The sequence below is a fragment of the Diabrotica undecimpunctata genome, chromosome 3 (assembly GCF_040954645.1).
Source record: "Diabrotica undecimpunctata isolate CICGRU chromosome 3, icDiaUnde3, whole genome shotgun sequence".
NCBI classification, from domain to species: Eukaryota; Metazoa; Arthropoda; class Insecta; order Coleoptera; family Chrysomelidae; genus Diabrotica; species Diabrotica undecimpunctata.
This window is the reverse complement of record NC_092805.1, coordinates 172,185,356-172,203,865: the sequence shown is the minus strand read 5'-3', so window position 1 is coordinate 172,203,865 and position 18,510 is coordinate 172,185,356. Positions and strand designations below refer to the sequence as shown.

General features: G+C 33.5%; 2 protein-coding genes across 2 annotated transcripts; one reads left to right on the top strand and one right to left on the bottom strand.

Moving 5' to 3' along the window:
* Positions 1–907: 907 nt before the first annotated feature.
* Positions 908–6,965, bottom strand: LOC140437833 (probable ATP-dependent RNA helicase DDX23). Its single transcript, XM_072527601.1, has 5 exons — positions 6,108–6,965; positions 4,215–4,476; positions 2,448–3,281; positions 2,138–2,392; positions 908–1,198 (listed from the first exon to the last, which is right to left on the bottom strand). Exons 1-5 carry the CDS (start codon positions 6,864–6,866, stop codon positions 981–983), a joined length of 2,328 nt encoding a protein of 775 aa, XP_072383702.1. The 5' UTR covers positions 6,867–6,965; the 3' UTR covers positions 908–980.
* A 214-nt stretch (positions 6,966–7,179) lies between these two features.
* l(2)37Cd (general transcription factor IIIC subunit l(2)37Cd) lies at positions 7,180–17,423 on the top strand. Its single transcript, XM_072527602.1, has 9 exons — positions 7,180–7,515; positions 7,674–7,851; positions 8,348–8,459; positions 8,802–9,108; positions 11,002–11,212; positions 12,175–12,305; positions 15,269–15,399; positions 16,123–16,337; positions 17,240–17,423. The coding sequence occupies exons 1-9, from the start codon at positions 7,372–7,374 to the stop codon at positions 17,398–17,400; spliced, it is 1,590 nt and encodes a 529-aa protein (XP_072383703.1). The 5' UTR covers positions 7,180–7,371; the 3' UTR covers positions 17,401–17,423.
* Positions 17,424–18,510: the final 1,087 nt, after the last annotated feature.

Sequence of the window (18,510 nt, the reverse complement as noted above, 5' to 3'; positions counted from 1 at the left end):
TTTGTGTTTTCTTGTACTCTTTTCAACCTTTTCCTTATTCATAGGCAATTTTCGTTACTTGTTTTTACCAGTTGCTGTAAATCTTCATTAGTTTTTTTTTTTAATATTGGTAATATTTATTTTCGCTAGTTTACCGTCTGTACTTGGACTTCCCATGGGAGATCTTTGACTAACTGTTCTGGCTTTATCTTTTTTTTTTGTAATTTACTGTGTTCTCCAATTGTTTCTCCCATTGTGCACATTTTTTTTGCAAGTTCATTTATATCATAGCTTTGAAGTTATTCGTGTATAAGATACCAATCAGGAAAAGTACTTAAAGCGATGTACAACAGGACATATTCAGTCAGCTGACATCCTACTTATACAGAAGGGTCAAGTTTGTATATACTTACAGCCAAAACATCAACAAGAGTATATAATCTATAAAATAACAAGAATATATTACAAGATAATGAAGTTACAGGTAAGTTCTATCCCCATTACATTTAAAATCACAAAGTACATAAAAACCAACGAAAACCACGAAGAAATCACAAAACAACCTCAAAAGCCTACGACTACAGAGGATTCCGCATATACCGAAATCATGAAGACAGCCCAAAGAAAGAAAACGGGTGAACTTTCCCCTCCAAAAAAAAAAGAAGAGAATACAAGGTAATGTCTCATTAAAAAAAGCCATTGACACGGTAAAGTAATACGTGTGGGGGGAGGTGAAGCGTCTGGGAAGTATATAGGTGAAGAGAGTTTTTCTCTGGCTAACATAGATAAACTAGAAGCAAGCACTGAATGGGTTAAAATAACAGACCGGTTGATCAGACTCTTTAAAAAGATCGGCATTTCCTTGACTAGATAAAAGTCCTTAGCACTTTTATATTAACAGGTTGGTTTGGGTTTAATAAAACAACAATTACAAATATATTTACTATTATTACACTTATAACATAAAAAAGAAAATGCTACAAATAATTCCGTGCTCGATTTTAGGCAAAAATCATCTCGTCTCTCCTCCTCTTCGGCTGATTGGGCTTCAATTGGCACTCAGAATGATTCATCAATTCTGGCGGACACGAAGACACCGGCGATGACAGCAGCATCTGTTTAAGATCGTAGAAGAGCGCTGAGTCGTCGTTGGTGCAGAAACTGACAGCGATACCAGTCTTACCGGCACGACCAGTACGACCGATACGGTGAGTGTAATCTGAAAAAGAAAATTTAGAATTAAACGCTAGCCATCAATATAAAATCCAAAGTGCGGCTTTGAATTGGAGTATGCAAGTGAATATAGTAAGAAAATTGGATATAATATATAATTAATACAAAATAACTTAATATTGGGAGCGCTAAATCGACTTGCCCCAAAAACTGAGAACATTTTGTGTGTATAAAATAAGCTCTTATGTATTCTCTATCACGAGGTCGCTGCAGAATATTTTAACTTGATTGATCGCCGTAAATATTGGTCCTTCGAGCCGGATTCGAATGAGCCACCTACGAATATTTTGACCTGTCACCTTTTTACAAAGCTATTTAAATTAAAACAAGATGACTGATTATCTACGGCATATATTCACGAGAAATCTTGCCGATTTCAGGAAATGTAAAAGATAGAAAATCCAAACTGACTGCGGCTTTGAATTTAAATTTGTGAGTAAATCAAGTCGCTCGAGACTTGGATAAGATCATGCATTCGTTGATCCCGACTGAAAGGCATTCTTAACGAGTTAGAAAATTTGGAAATATAGGATATAGTATTCAACATAAAACAAATAACTAAGTAAATATTACTAGGGAGTGCAAAATAGGCTTGTCTCAAAGGTAGAGAACATTTTGGGTGTATAGAGTGTGTTTCTATGTATGGATCTGTGTTTTCATCATCCTAAGGACGCTGACGAGTATTTTAACCTGTCATCTTTATATATTAGTCCTTCCAACAGGATTTGAACCAGCGATTTTCAAATATTTGAACATATTGCCTTTATATATGAAATAATTAATTACTTGTAGCGTATATATTTGCAAAAACTGTTTGCATTTGCAGTAACTATTACTGGAAGGAAATATAAAGGGAGAAATGGATAGGGATGTAAAAAATGTTCAAAAAATGCGTGAATATTAAGAAGAAAATAAAGTATCTTACCTTCAATAGTCTTCGCCATATCATAATTAATGACCATTGAAACGTCCTTAATATCGATACCTCTACCAGCAACGTCGGTGGCCACCAAAATATCTTTGGATCCCGATTTGAGACTCGCCAAAGCGTATTCTCTCTGTTCTTGTCCTTTACCTCCGTGCAAAGTACAAGCGTTGTATCCAAGTTTTTCCAAACCTTTGGCCAACACGTCCGCCCCTTTCTTCTGGTTAACGAAGATGATAACTGGCGGTTCAAAACCTACAAAAGAAAACATTTAGCAAAATATCCTTGTTGAATGTTATAGATACTTTACCTCTCGATAAGTACTCCATAAGTTTCTTCCTTTTGTCGTTCTCACCCACAATGTGCACTATCTGTTCGACTCTCTCTACTGGTTTTCCTATGGAACCGATATATACTACGGCGGGACGACGCAGATAAGTCCTGGCCAATCTTTCTACAGCCGGAGGCATCGTAGCTGTAAACATGACAGTTTGCCTGTACTTTTTCTTACTGTTATAGTTGGCCAATAGCAATCGACTGTCTTCGGCTTCTTCCGAATCAGGTTTCAAATTTGTGACAGGCATGTACTCCAAGATCTTTTGCACGTCCGGTTCGAAACCCAAATCTATCATCCGATCGGCTTCATCAAGGACGATGTATGTACATTGGTTCAAGACCAAGTACCGATTTTCTAAGACGTCGATAAGACGACCCGGTGTAGCAATGACAATTTCACACCCAAGACGTAGCCGAAAACCTTGCTCTTCTCTGCTAAGACCACCAACTACTACTACAGTCCTTATTCCTAACGGTTGACCAAACTTGACAGTTTCTTCTTCGATTTGTTGTGCCAACTCTCTCGTAGGAGCCAAAATAATCGCATAGGGACCTTGGTCTGCATCTTCATTGCGTTCTAGCTTCGGCAAGCTTTGAATCCATGATAGAAGCGGAATCAAGAACGCCAGCGTTTTACCAGAACCAGTTTCTGCTACACCGATAATGTCTCTGTTCTGCATTCCAATTGGAATGGCCTGACGTTGGATAGGAGTTGGATCCTTGTATCCAATCTTTTCGATGATTTCTAGAAGTTCTTTTTGAATGCCAGATTCCTTCCATGTTCGTATTGGTTCCGGTATTTTTCCACCTAAAACAATAAACAATTAATAAGAAATCTGTGGTATAATAAATAAGAAATTAGAAATAATAAAGATACACAAGATGAAAATTCTATCATAAGGGGTTTTGAAAGTATTGGATTAAAAAAAGTTGTATATTCTTATTGAGAAGGCTATCAATTGTTGTCGTTCCTTTCTAGGGTTAAGGGCATTCCCCAATGAAACTCTTCACTGGAGAACAGATTTGGTAGAAGCAATTCACGTGATTTTCCATCATTGTGATCAACTTTTTTTAGAGAGAGAGAGAGAGAGAGAGAGAGAGAGAGAGAGAGAGAGAGAGAGCAAAGGAGAGAAAGCAAGATAGAGAGAGGAAGAAATTTAGAAGTTTATTGGCACTTTACTGAAAGACCATCGAAAAAAGTCTTTCAGGCTATTTACAAATTAGTTTTAGAAATGAATAACTTATGTACAGGTATGTAAACATCATCAATTACAATGAAATGTACTGTTGTTAAACTTATTATTTCTAATTTAGATAGCTTCATTGTAAAAATAGCGTTAGGTATAGCATTTCTGTCACCTTTATATTGTATAAAGCATGATGCTTGCAGTTAGAATTATATTTAGAGGTTTACAAATAGTTTGGTAAATGTGCAGCTGCCTCTAACTTAATTCCTTCATTTTTCTATATGACTTTTCTTAAATGTTATGCTCTAGGAATCAAACAAAACAACAAGGGGGAACAGTGAGCACCCTGTGACACATCAGAAGTAACCTCAACATATATTAGGGAAGGTCTCGTGGTGGCACCCATTGTATAATTAAATCCCCATACTGAAATTGATTCTTTGGAAAGGACATTCTCAAAATTTTATAGTCAACTGAGTTATTTATTGAATTACATTAAATTAAATTAACAATTGTATTATTAATAGGATTTTTATAAAATATATAAAAACTACCTTTGATAGTGATGTTGTAATCCTCCCTAAATATCCTCCAATCTCTCTCAGTCATCTCCGGCAACTCCTTGTCAGTCCAATGTCTGTCATCCCATAGTTGTTTCTCCTCTCGTCTTCTCACCTTCTTTAACCTCACCTTCTCTTGTGCCTTTTCTGCATCTGTTCTTCTTTTTTCAAGTAATTCTCCATAAAACTTGCTCTGATCCCTCTTTTGAGCTTTGATATCAATACCTGCTAGATTCCCTCTACCAAAGAATTGGACCTAAACACAACAACCATTGTGTAAATATAAATATAAGTTTAACCAAGGAAAAACATTAAAAATTGTAATTACAGTTTTGGGTGTAAATGTATAAAATAAAGAAGGATTGGGATATTAGGAAAGAGATTTTACATAATAGATCAGGAAAATCCACAATATTGCATAGAATCTTATACAAACAAAGAGGTATCATTACAGTCATGTCTACATTCTAAAGAATTAAATGAAACTGTATCTAGAAGGGCTTTACAGTCAAGTCTTCTAAGATAAACATCAAAGGATTTGAAGTATATATATTTTAGATACCTATGTTGAACCAATTCTATGAGATCAATAGCATTTTGATAAATAGGTGACCAAATTTTGAAACAAGAAAAATACAATTAGAAAATAAAGTGAAGGTTTATACTAAATTTAACAGAACAAAATATTTTGGGACGCCAGTTTCATTTTTAAGTTTACACAGTGGAATATTCTTTTCAATTATGACGTCATGGTTGTTTACACAATAGTATTATGTCAATTGAGGAAATAAAATTTGGAGTCAGTGTAGGGTGCCTTTTAATTCTAAAGAGTATTGTTGAAGAGATGATTAGCCATGTAAAAAAGAGAAGAAATGATAAGCAGAGAGGCCAACCATTTAACCATAAATTTACAAATATTATAAAATAAAAAATAGTATCTATATATTATAATGATTATAAAAATATTATAATTTAAAATAATCACAAAACACAATGGTTTACACTTGAAAATTCAATTTAAAATGCTGATAAAATGGTTACTGGACCATGAAAAGTTGGAAGATTCGAACTTTACTGACACAATGCATGCATTTATTGGACTTGCTCGCCACAACTCGCCAGTAACTGTTTATAGGTGCTATTTTATTTTACTGGTGAGCCAACAACTACTGGCGCCAGCAAATCCATGCCTGTATAATCTTGCCTCAAAGTAATGGTTAAAATCTTAAAGGATCAAGATTGAGTTTCAAAATCAACCTTGAACTGGGAACCAAAAGAAAGAAGAAAAGGGGGAATTCCAAAATTCAAGAGACACATAATTATATGTAACATTCAGTGTGATAGATATGGAATCTAGAAACTGGTAACCTAGATGTAACATTCAATGGTAATTTAGACTTATATATCAACAAAAAATTATTTTTAAATTACTGTTTCGACTATAACAAGAAAGAATAAGTAGAAGAATATGCTAAGTAACCAGAATTGTATATTTAGGTCCCATAATGTTTAACATAAATATATGTTGTATAAATGACAAGGAATAAGTATAAATGATATGTTCTCTAAATGAGCATACAAACCCAGGAATGGCACTGATTTGAATTTAATATATCCAATGTTCCGTTGTACAATGTTAATTTATTTAAATGGGTATGTAAAAAATTGCAAAACATGTTTGTGAAGAATATATTGAAGAAATAATTCAAAATAAAAATCTGAATAAAAACAATAGGATAAATGAATCCATCTAAGAAAAATTATTAAGAAAGTAAGACCAGTAAGTGACTCTTTTAGTGAGAGTTGATTTTAAATGTTCATTATCAAACATCTAAGTAAATAATTACTTACTATATATCATTTTAAACGAAAACTTTAGTTACGTACCTGATGTCTGTCTTTATACAAATTGTTATAATCCAATGAAGTATCTTCTCCAGCATCCCAGTCAAACACAAACTTCCTATCATTAAGCCTCCTCACTCGCCTCTTCTTCTTAATAAGCCCTAAATACCTCTCTTTAATAGCATCCTGTTCCTTTTCTTTGTCCTTATCTTTCTGCTTCTCTTCCTCCCTATCCCTATCCCTGTTTCTCCTATAATCTCTATCGTCCCGTTTAACTTCTAATTCTCGACCAGCTTGAACAGCTTCTACAATTTTTCTTTCCTCGTCCTGCTGTTTTCTCACTTTTGCAATTTCTTCCTGGCGTCTTTTCAGCGCCTCTGCAGCTCTTTGTTCTTTGGTAAGAAACACGGGTTTACTTTTAGCTGCTTCTTCCGCTTTCTTTTTTGTTAGCAGTTCCTCTAACGAAAGAGGTTCCTTCTTAGCTGGTTCTTGTTTAACTTCAGCTTTGGTTTCTACCTTAACCTTCTCCAGTTCAGCTTCCTCTTCCTCCTTTTTAAGATCCTTATTCTTCTTGTCTTTGTCGTCGTATTTATCTCTATCGCTTTTATACTTTTCCTTGTCGAATTTGTCATGTTTACTACTATTGGGATAGTCTTTTTCTCTTGAACGAGACCGATGTCTTTTGTGCCTATCAGAATCGCGAATTTTCTCCCTATCGGGACGTTCTTTGCTTCTAGATCGGGAGCGTTTACGCTTGTCTTTATCTCGGCTTCGAGAACGACGCTTTTTATCACTTCCCATTTCCTCAAAGTTGTTAAAAGGTTGATCAAAACACAAAACCCAGACCCCAGACGTTACAGAAACGTCAATATAACCTTACTTTATTTTAAAGAATTCGCTTGACACTTTTGACAATATTGAGAAATGTTTAAATAATTTAAAATGAGAAAACAAGTTTTAATTTGATATAATACTTTAAGGAAGATAAAATGCATTTATTTCATTTAATGATTGAAATATATTTGATTACAGTCATTACAGTAGATTTCTTGTGATCTTTTTAGTAGAAAATGTAATTTTTTACAAGTGTAGATGTGGATGCTTACTGTTACTGAAAGAGATCAATTTTTGACGTTTACATCAATTATTAATCACTGTGAAGGGGTTAATTCAAAACATACAAAAGAAATTTTAAGAAGTTTAGTATATTTTAAGTATGTAATTACTTTCTTTTAGTAATTAGTGAATTTCTAATTCAAGGAAACGGTTAGTTGAAAAGCAAGCTAGAGGAGTATCTTGTCTAGTTATGGAAGAATCAAATTTGGCTTCTGTTGATAAAAGTTTTGTGTATAAACTACCCAGAAAACTTGTAAGAATAGAATACCCTGGACTTGTAAAAAATGTATCGAATGCTATTGAGACTTTGGGTGGAATATACAGCATAGAAACGGTAAGAAAATTAACTAATTATCTTGGGCATACTTGTAATTTTAAGGACTTAAGGTACTGCATTTTAAAACTAATAAATATCCCAAAGTGGCATTTTTTTATGAACCATTGTGTATCTTATCAATCAACAGGTTAAAAATGTAATCATTTGTTTTGTAGGCTATAGGGGATGAGAGAAAAAAACTGGAATTGCGATTTCACCCAGACAACAAATTTAACAAACCTTGTACATCTGATCGATATGACAACCCTAGTTTACTAATAAAAGTTAAAGAAAAGGATGGACAGTACGAGTATGACATTATTGGGTATACTACTACAAATTTTAAGTTTAACAGTGAGTACTTTAAGGAGTTCTGACCTGTTTTCATTTATGTATGTTATATAGTGTTCTGTCATTTCTATTGAAAAGACTCATATACAAAGATTCAAGTTTTATGTGAAATTAAGTGTTTCTAAAGAATTACTGTGTTAACTATAAATTCTTTCATCCATCTATCCTATGGGTGTACAGCTCAATTTGTGCCCTGGCCTTCCTCCTGTAGCCATTCTCCTCCATGATTGACTGCCAAGGAGATTTCTTGTATCCTCCTTCACATCATTCTCCCATTACTTTCCTGGTACTCCAATAGGCATCTTCTCCTGCATTCTTGCATATAACAGTTTGTTGGAAGCCTATTTTCTTCCATCCTAAGTACATGGCTTGCCCATTGAAGACGCTGTAGGTGGGCATACTGAGATAAAGGTGGTTAAAAATATTTCTGTTAAAATTGGCTCTTACACTGATTTGCTTAATGATTTCTTGTTGGAAATGTTTTATTTTACTTTTTTAGGGACTGTAGATTTTCAGTACTTACCTATTCTACAAGATGATAAAACAGGATCTACTGAATTCATGTACTATGACATTATACCAAAGAAATTGCCTGACATGGAATACTTCACGTAAGTATACCTTTTAATTTTTGAAAAATGTGTTTTTCCTTGTGCATGGTACTAATTCTAAACTGTATGTTTATTTGATTTTTGTATTAATCTCATTATAAATGTTATACAATTACAGAAGAGTTCCCAAAGTTTATGAATATCAATATATACGTCTATAGCAACTATTATGTCATATTTTCTGGTATCTGTCACTTTTAATGTTTTTGGAGCCATTTTCGTTTCACACTTACAAATTTTGGGCTCCAGATCTAGTTTGAAATTTTTTCCAGTGATACTTTCGGTTTTTAATTGTAAATATCCGATAAGTTGCATTCTACATAATACATTAAAACTTTACAGATCCAAAGAAGCCGCCAACCAGTCCCTATTTCTACTACCACACAATTTTTGTCGATATGATATAACACATCACACCCTCTATTTGAAAGCAGACGAGAAATTCAACTTGGATGTACCCAGTGCCAATACGAATACTATGTTTAAAATGTTTGAAACAAGAAAAAGGGAGAATTCGTCATATAAGCAACTGTCATATATACTTAATTTTCATGATCCAAATCTGGAGATACCCCAAGAACCTAAGGAACCAATATTTAAGATTATTCAGGAGAAGTGCTTAGAAGAGATTTGTGAAAAGATAAAGCAGGTAAGTTTCTCATTGTTTTGTGAGTTATGGATAATATGATTTAATTTTCACTGTAGTTTTTTGCTGTTTTTGTGTGCCTGATAATGTATTTGAGAAATAATCTATTTTCTTCAGTTACTGCATCAATTAACTCTTTTTAGATCAGGCTACTCATAAAATACGTTAGGTTTTCACGGCCATCGTCTAACTTGTTAAACTGTTTGTTCGTACTGTTAGGCCGTTGTTTTCTGAGATTAGTTCTCGACATCTCTGTGGGGAGGAGGTAACTATACAAATAAATCGATCCATCAGAACAGCTCAAGCCAATAAAATATATATATGCACGCATGGAAAAAGCACTATTACCAGAATGAATAGACGACACTAAACAGGAACTCAAATCACCATCCAGACCAAAAACAAGGTATCATCAAAACTCTGGCGGAGAGGGCGAAGAAATTTGTGAACCACAGCATCTGCAAAGTGAACTTCTTCATATTGAAAAAGCGCCCACCTCTAATGGTTATACCAGAAGAGAAATCCATAAAGCGATTAACAACGTTTCTAGAAGAAAGCATGAAGAAACAGCATGTATAGGCAAAGCGTTATTGCCCTATATATCGGGGGTAACAGACAGAATTGGGCAATTACTTAAAAAAGCCAATGTAAAGACCATTTTTAAGCCAACAAAGAAAATCAAGGTCTGTTTAAGATCGGTGAAGGATAAACGCGACCCGTTAGTAACAGCTGTAGTATACCGAATACCATGCACATGTGGAATGGTATATGTGGGAACCACAAAAAGACATACAAACACGCTTTGGGAAGCGGAGAAGATCGGAGAAGCGGATACTGTTTGAAGAAACGCAGATGCTGGAAAAACATCCCAGTACTACCCACGGTTATATCGGGAAGTGGTGGAAATATATAAGTATCCAAATAATTTTAATCGGATAGAAGAAGGATTAAGAATTAACAAAATATAGATACCGATATTAAAATCCACAAACACCCTTCCCGCAAATCATGAAAAAAGAAAAGCTACAAACGACGACACGCCCCCTCACGCCGAAACCAGTGGAGGAGAGGCGAGTAGAAAATATACATATGACCCATGGTACAATGACCTCCGTAGTACAACGCTGCGTCAGTTGCAGCTTACAAGCGAAGAAGTAACATCTCCAGACGATGTCAACCCCTAGTGTTGGCGAAAAGTCGAGAACTACATAAGACAATGGCCTAACAGCTCGAACAAACAGTTTAACAAGTTAGAAGATGGCCGTGAAAGCCTAACACATTTTATCAATATATTTTTTATTGTTTTGATGCTAAAGTCATTTAATTACATTCTTGGGATTTCATCACACAAGGAATTGGGTTCATTCTAGATTTGACTTGGTTTATTTGGGTGTCTAGACTTCTAAATTTCTTGGTGAACTTATATGATGAGTTTACCAATTTTAATAACTGGATTTACTGATCACCTAAACCCACATCTGAGATCTGTGATCACAATTTAAAGTGTTGGTCATTATATAGTCAATACAAGGAACTGAGTAGCTCCGGATTCTGTTAGTAACTAAATTTTTATAAATATAGATACCAAAAGAGAGTTTAATTTTTGCTTTTTCTTCTTCTTTCAGCTTCATCACTTCTCAGATGTTTCATTATGATTTTTGGACTTTTTCTTATCAAATGTTTCAGATTTTTATATTACCGAATATTAATTTAGTTAATGTCGGTATCTTTCTTTTGAATATTGTTTGTAGTAATAGTACTTTTTAGTCTTGTCTTTTATGATATACTGTAGCCTTTAATTATTGTTTTATTTTGTACTTATGATTTTTCCACAAATATTAAAATCACCAAATTTTTTTACTACTACACTGAAAACAAGATTTTTTCCCTTTGTAGATTTTCGATGAGAGACCGATGTGGACCAAAGCTGCAATTCAACACAAAAGCGGGTTTACTAACGAGATGTCTAAGATATTACTACCGGCAAACGCTTACTTATGGTGCACTGGTCCGTGGAGAATGATATGGACTAGGTTTGGTTACGATCCCAGAGCTGACTTGAGCAGTAGAATTTACCAAATTTTAGATTTTCGAATCAGAGAAAGTGGTAAGTTAGCATCAATTAAATTTTAAATTGCCAACTTTGAGGCTCGCGTCTAATTTTTTTAAAATTTTATATTGCATTAATGTTTGAATTTCTTATAGGGTCAAAATACCTACTATTAATAATTTGTAAGATTTTGTATTTTCCCATGTTTGGTCCTTCGAGCCGGATAAACATGTAAGTTTACAAAAAATGTTGTTTATAAAAACTTTTTTGAATTATTTTCACATAATTTAAGTCCCAACTTAAATAAACAATTTTTACTCAAAATTCGACTTAAGTCATCAATATATTTTCCTTTTAGGATGCTTATTAATATTTTTGAAAGTTGTTCTCACAGTTCATCACCATTGTTGTAAAACTATTCGTCTTTGGTCTTAAAATAAGGCTCTATATCCCTAATCATCTATTTGTTTCAATTTTTGTATCCTGGAGTATTCTTTTGAAGTCTCCAAAGAGCCAGTAATAACTGAGGGCCAGATTTGAAGAATATGAAGGGTGAAGGAGTAATTCAAAATGCATTGTCATTATTTGAATCGAATTGTGACAATACATTGTGTTAGTGAGAGAGTACTTTTTTATTCTTTATTCATTGTCGTTTTTCCCAATGTTTTTTTTTCAAATGCACCAAGAATGCCATTCTTCTGTCTTTTTGAAAGTAATCTATGAACAAAATAATTCAAGCATCTCCTTTCATTAACTTTCGTCGATTTGTCTTCTGAATGAAGTCCAATTGGCAAATACTTATGAAAATGGTGAATATACTGCCTACTATTGCAGGTAAATTCAAATATACAATTATCCAAAACGATTTTGTGGACTGTTATGTTTTCCACTACCGAATTTGGTCGTTTGACATTATTTGTGTCTTTGCGGCTGGTTTATATGTAGTTTATTGTATATAGAGGTGTCTAGATGCCGTTACAGGTCCCGATTCGCTACAGCATTTTTATTTTTGTTCGTAGAAGGAACAAAAATAATGGTCAGAGCTAAGCGCGCCGCTTATAGGAAAGACATTTTACAAACCAAAATGGACGAAAGTCATTATATCTTGACACCAGACGTAATTCCACCCGCTAGGCAAATGTTTTACCAGGTAAGTCGTATCAATTATGTATTTTTCATATCTATCTATATAGCAGGTTAGGACGACAAGTTACACTGTTTGTCCGGTAGGGTAACTACGCCCCTTAGGAAAGAAATCTGAACTACCAACATCTGACATTTCGGGCAAAATCACTAGTAACTATTATAATCCACAGCTGTCTTTGGTCTTCGTCTTATCGTGTTCATGTTTCAGTTCGATACCTATTCATTTTTTAAACGTTGATAAAAAAACTTATCGACTGAATATTTTTAAGTGTATGCCACTTTTTATTAAAGTTAGGTTTTTTCAGGGCAGAATTTATTTGACTATGACATGCGGCCTATTTTCAAAAGCTCTGAGGCGTAAAATTCTAAACTAACTACTTTATAATCGAGAATTTCAATGATGCAATGATACTATCCTAATCGCGAAGACTATACGAGACCTACTCATGGATCGAGTAATAGATGCTAGCGAAAAAAGTGGACTATAGAACATCCCAGAGATACTTTTCAGTGCGTCACAGTTTTTCGATTTCTTTCTAATGCATTAAGTTGGGTGTGACGGAAAAAGCGGTAGTTCCGTGATTAAACAGAAATATATTGCAGCGTTAGAATAAGCTTACATAAATAAGCGGTTCTTTTCTAACCTACGTTTGATTCGTTGATATTTAAATGCGCGCTTTCTCTAGCCAATCAAATACGCCTATAACTGACAGTTGACGTAAAACTTCGTCCATGCTCGCCATTCTTTCGAAGTGTTGAACATCAAGTGACGGCTGTCGTTCAGGTCAGTATTTGTACATAGTATTGGGTGTTTATTTGTATTTGTGTCAGGCGAAGATGACAAGTTATACGGAAAAAGAACAAGTACTAATATTAAAATTACTTAGATATTTTCAATTGGAAAAGGAAGCTGGTCAAACATTATTACCAATTTCTGCCGTTTGTGAAGTATTTAATTATTATTTAAGTATTTTATTACCCTGAAAATAAAATTGTTTTATTTACTGTTTATTTCAGCGTGTTGAGGCGTTAGAAATTTCTTCTCTAATTAATGTTTTGCTAGGTTATGGCCGAAATATTTCACCATGAATTCGTCTAAGGATATATCTTTAAGGAAACTCTCCACTAGCAGTATTTTTCTATAATTTTCTATTACACTGATATTCAAATTCTACTTTTCAGTGTTTTTAATAAACTATTATTATTACGAATTAGTAAATAAATAGTTTTTATGATTAGAATTATATTTTATTTATGTAATTAATTTAAAAGTTACCTAATAAATTTTTGAAAACAGTCTTTTTTGTGTAACTTATACTATGGCCAAAAAGCAGTAGTTAGAATAGAAGACATAACATCAGAAGAAATAGAAGTACAAAGAGTTGTTCGACAAGGGTGTATACATTCACCAGTATTATTTAATATATACTCGGAAGACATATTAAGTAATGCAATGGATTAACGAAATGTAGGCATTAGAAATAATGACATGATCATAAATAACCTGAGATACGCTGATGATACAGTTCTTTTAGCCGAATTACATGAAGACCTACAGATACTTCTTAATAAGGTGACCGCAGTAAGCGAAAAAGAATATGGACCATCACTCAACAGAGCAAGAAATATATGATAATAACAAGACAACTCAGGACATTCGTGAGATATATGTACAGAATCAGCCTATTGAAATAGTAAGAGAATTCAAATACCTATATACAACTATTAATGAAAACAATGACAGCTCTCAAGAAATACGAATCAGAATCGAACAGGCCAGAAGCGCATTTACAAGAATACAGAGGCTTCTCTGCTGTAGAAACTTAAACCTTAAGTTAAAAATATGACTGCTGAGGTGCTATGTGCTATTCTTATCATAATACGGTATGGAAACGAGGACACTAAAGAAAATTGACATGAGGAGACTGAAGGCATTCGAGATGTGGATGTACCGAAGAGTACTAGTGATCTCATGGGTAGATGGAATAACCAACGTTGAGGTAATGTGACGTATACATAAGGAAAGAGAAGTACTAACAATTAAGAGGAGAAAAGTGGGATATATGCATCATGTGATGAGATGAGATAAATATCTAATACTCCAGGTCATTATGCAAGGAAAATCCGGAGAAAAAGATCCATTGGAAGGAGATGTAACTCATGTAATAACGACTTATTTAGAGCCGCGGTCTTAAACTTAAAAATCGCTGTGGTGATTGCCAACTTTCGACGCGCAGACGCCTTGACGCCAGATTGCCTTGAGAAGAAGAAAATACAAAAATTCAATAAATGAACGTCGTCGATTTTAAATATTTCCATATTTATAAATTTAATAAACAATATTTTTTACTTTTTATTTTTATTAATATACGGGATTATCTTAACATATTTTGTAATAATCAAATCTACTCAGATGACCTTGCAATAAAAATACTAGTAATTCCACAAGCTTTTCACCTGTGGCTAAGTACGATCCTGGCATATGTCAGATTCTTCAATAATTATATGAAATAATTCTCGACACACCTAATTCATTCTATGACGTCATAATTAATGACGCACTGAAAAGTACCTCTGGGATGTTCTCTAACACTGAACATTAAAAAAAACGAAATTTTTGTTGCAAAAATAAAACACCAACAAGAAATATTATGTCGTGGACATCAAGAGATGGGGACCTGGTTTCTGTTTAAATAATCTAAGAAAGTGTTATAAATGCAGTGCTGTAGAACTATTCAGAGCTGCAGTCTCATACGTAAACATGGCCTTGATGGTTACTAACCTCCTTAAAGTAAACAGTACACCACCTGAAGAAGATCATGGGTTTAGTGATATTCGGTGCACGTTATCATGAGCATTGACTAACATTGTTTGTCTAAAGTGTGTATATACTGTGAACACTTTTCTTAGATCCATAAATTCATTTCGTTTATTTTTCTAAGACTTTCTTGTTTGTACTATTTTCAGTTTTGTGACGTACTTATACCCGAAATTCAAGAAATGATGCAGAGACTACCGAAAGCCCAGGCAAAGTTAGATGTAAAGAATGGTTGGTTTCCTGTCAATTTTTTAGATCAGTGTCGAGAAATAGCAAACAAGTAAGTACATATTTATAAAACGTAATATTTTTATTTGTGGTCTCAAATGTCTTAATTAGAGAAAATAGAAACGTCTACAGTGTTGTCAAGTGTTTAAATATTTCTTCGAAGTAGCAGACACGATTAGATTTAAAGATCATTTTAAAATTACATTGCAAGACAAATTTTGGGGTCCCAAGCACACGAGAAGTGAATTACATCAGAGGAAGTGAAACTTTCTTAAAAGAAACTTGCTATAACCTTATGCTCTGGTGGAAAATTTCTTTTGTATTTGTGCTGTATTTCTTTGAAATGTTTATAACTTTTCATCCCTTGGCTCTACAGCCCGTTTTGGGACTTGGTTCTCTAGTTTCTCATTAATGTTTTTAGGATTTCCTGCACTTGGTGTTTAAATCTTGCCCTAGTGTCCAAATATGACAAACATATCTCACGAAAACACCACACAATAATAAATTCGTTGTAAAATTCATTTTGATCAGTGTAGTAATTCATTTTTAAACGATTGTTAGTCTACGTCAGTCTTTTTTAAATAAAGTTAACAATTATTTGCGTTTTTCATCATTCTGAGGTCTTTGACGAAAATTTTATCTATTGGTCCTTCGAGCCGGATTTGAATCTTTCACCCGGTCTTTAGTTGTGTTTTTGCATATTACAGTTTATTAATTAATCCCTCACACGAAAATCTTGAATATTCAACACGATTAACTGCTTGACATATTTTAGATATGTAATGAAAAACGTACACCAGGAGTTGGTCGCTTATAGTTTAAAAAACGAACAACGACAACAGGAAAAAGGAGAATCCGACGAAGACGATGAAGACAATCCTTTGGCTTATTCTAGTAGGATGTTAAATCAAATGAAGATGGGGTTCAAGAGGAGTTTAGGTGGAGCTCAGGTCGAGGAAGATCTTGGAACTGTCGTTTTGTCCTCGGACGGTAAGAAAATTGTATTTATAGGATTTCTTTTTTAAATTTATCTCGTAAATTATTATTAACGGTGTTGATAGGAAATATAAATGTTTGATTTTGAAAATGCAATAATTTATTTATCAATTTGTCCTTTTGTGGAAATTCTTTTTGTATATATAGTGTGTATCTGTCTAGATTATGTAGTTGTCTAGTTATATGTCTGTGTTAGTTGTAACTTTGGAACTGTAGGGTCTTCTGACATTATTGCCACAATTGGTAACACTGTTCCCGAGTGATCCTTTCCTCAGGTAGCTGTATTGCATTCACAAGACTGGAATGCAGGGATTTCTGACAGTACTGCCACAATTGGTCGCATGGCTCCTGTAGATCCTTTCCCAAGTTAATTTGCTCCTTTTCTAACTTGGCTACACCTTACTAATGACCACCACTAGTCAGAAATACGTATTTACAGTTTCCTTCATCTATTTTTTTCTACTGAGTTGTGAGTTTTGCCAATGATTTTTCCTTATATGGAGCAATTATCAATTATACGGTTCCGTTCGAGTTCGGGGTCTCTCTGCCTACTCCCCTCACTCGTGACGTACCAGTATCTCGTTCCCAATCTGTCTACCCCTCAGTGTCGAGTGACTTAGTCACTTCTTCTGTTTGTGCTTTTGTTTTTCCTCTCTTCTCTTTGTTGAGTTAAAATATGTAAATACAACAGATAATATAGCTAAATAAAAAAGACAGCAAATGAATTTATGAAGTTATGAGTTGTTCATGTTTGTTAAAATAATTGTTAAGGATTAAAAGTTTCTTTTAAGATCATCATCTTAATTTATTCTCTACAAAAAACAGTAATTTTTTTGTTGAAAGCTTTATATAAATCTGTTATAAAAAATATTTCATTTGAAAATTTTTACTTATAGATGACAGCGATGCAGAAATGGAACCAACTGAGCTGCCTGCTCAATTGCCAGATGAGGAACAACTCAGTGATAACTCCGAAATGGAACTGGATATGGAAGCGTTGGAAGAAATCAATCAAATGATATCTCAAACGAAAAAAGATGAAAAAAAAAATAAATAATTAGACTAAATAAAATGTTTTATTGTGTTGTATTGAGTGAATGAAATGGAATGATTGAGAATGTTACTTTTATTCATTCAGTATTTTTGGGGCAAGAGAGGACAGCTCAGAAAAACATAATACTAATTATCCAACCAAAATTACAACCTTTAAGGTTATGTAAAATTCAGTAAAATTTTCTGTAAGAAAATTGAATTTGAACATGTTTCTTCACATTTCTATCATTCTGATATAATTTGTTAACAACAAAGAAACAGATAGTTGCATAAGTAATTATAATTCAATAAAAATGAAAGCTTAGAACTACTGCACTCTCTGCATTTAAGGTTGATCTGCACCCCCCAAAAGACAAACCACAAATTCAAAAAATTTGAAAAAATTTGAGAAGGTATATGTGATGACTAGAAGTATTTTGACAACTTTTAAACAAACTTCATGTTTTCGTTTTTGAAAAAACTCAAAAAAACTACTTTTTTCCAAGTATAAAGCGGGAAAACCAAACATAGGATTTTGTTAATTTTTTTACAGCATCAAGATATGATTATAAGAAATACTTATGAATTTTTTGAAAATTTTTGAATTTACAGTTTTGTCCCAATAGGAAAAAATAATATGTTTCGGCTTATAATAAAGTTATCGGTAAGAAACCGAAAGATTTTTTAATAACAACATATATAAAACTGTAAAAGTGGATAATATTTGCAACAAAAATTTAAATATTTTTTCCTAAACATATGAAAAATCTCGTTAAACAAGAATTATGTCTTCAACTGCCGCCTTCAAATTGTAATGTAGGGAGATGGCTCCATCTGAAGCAATGGTAGTATTTATCATCGATAGATAGCATTACGTTCGGCTTCGAAACGCTTCAAGCGAAACGTCACACTAACAGGGTTGCCATATCAATTACTTTGTACAACACTTTGGCAGATAACAACACAATTTAATAGGAATGTTATCGGTTTGAACTTTGAACCGGTCATGCTGAAACTTACAGAGTTACAGAATAGTAGATACTGCAACTTTTATTTTGAGAGTATTATATCATAAAATTTACACTCTATAAGTAATATATCTACAAAAAACCTATTTAGTTTTAAAAACCTATTT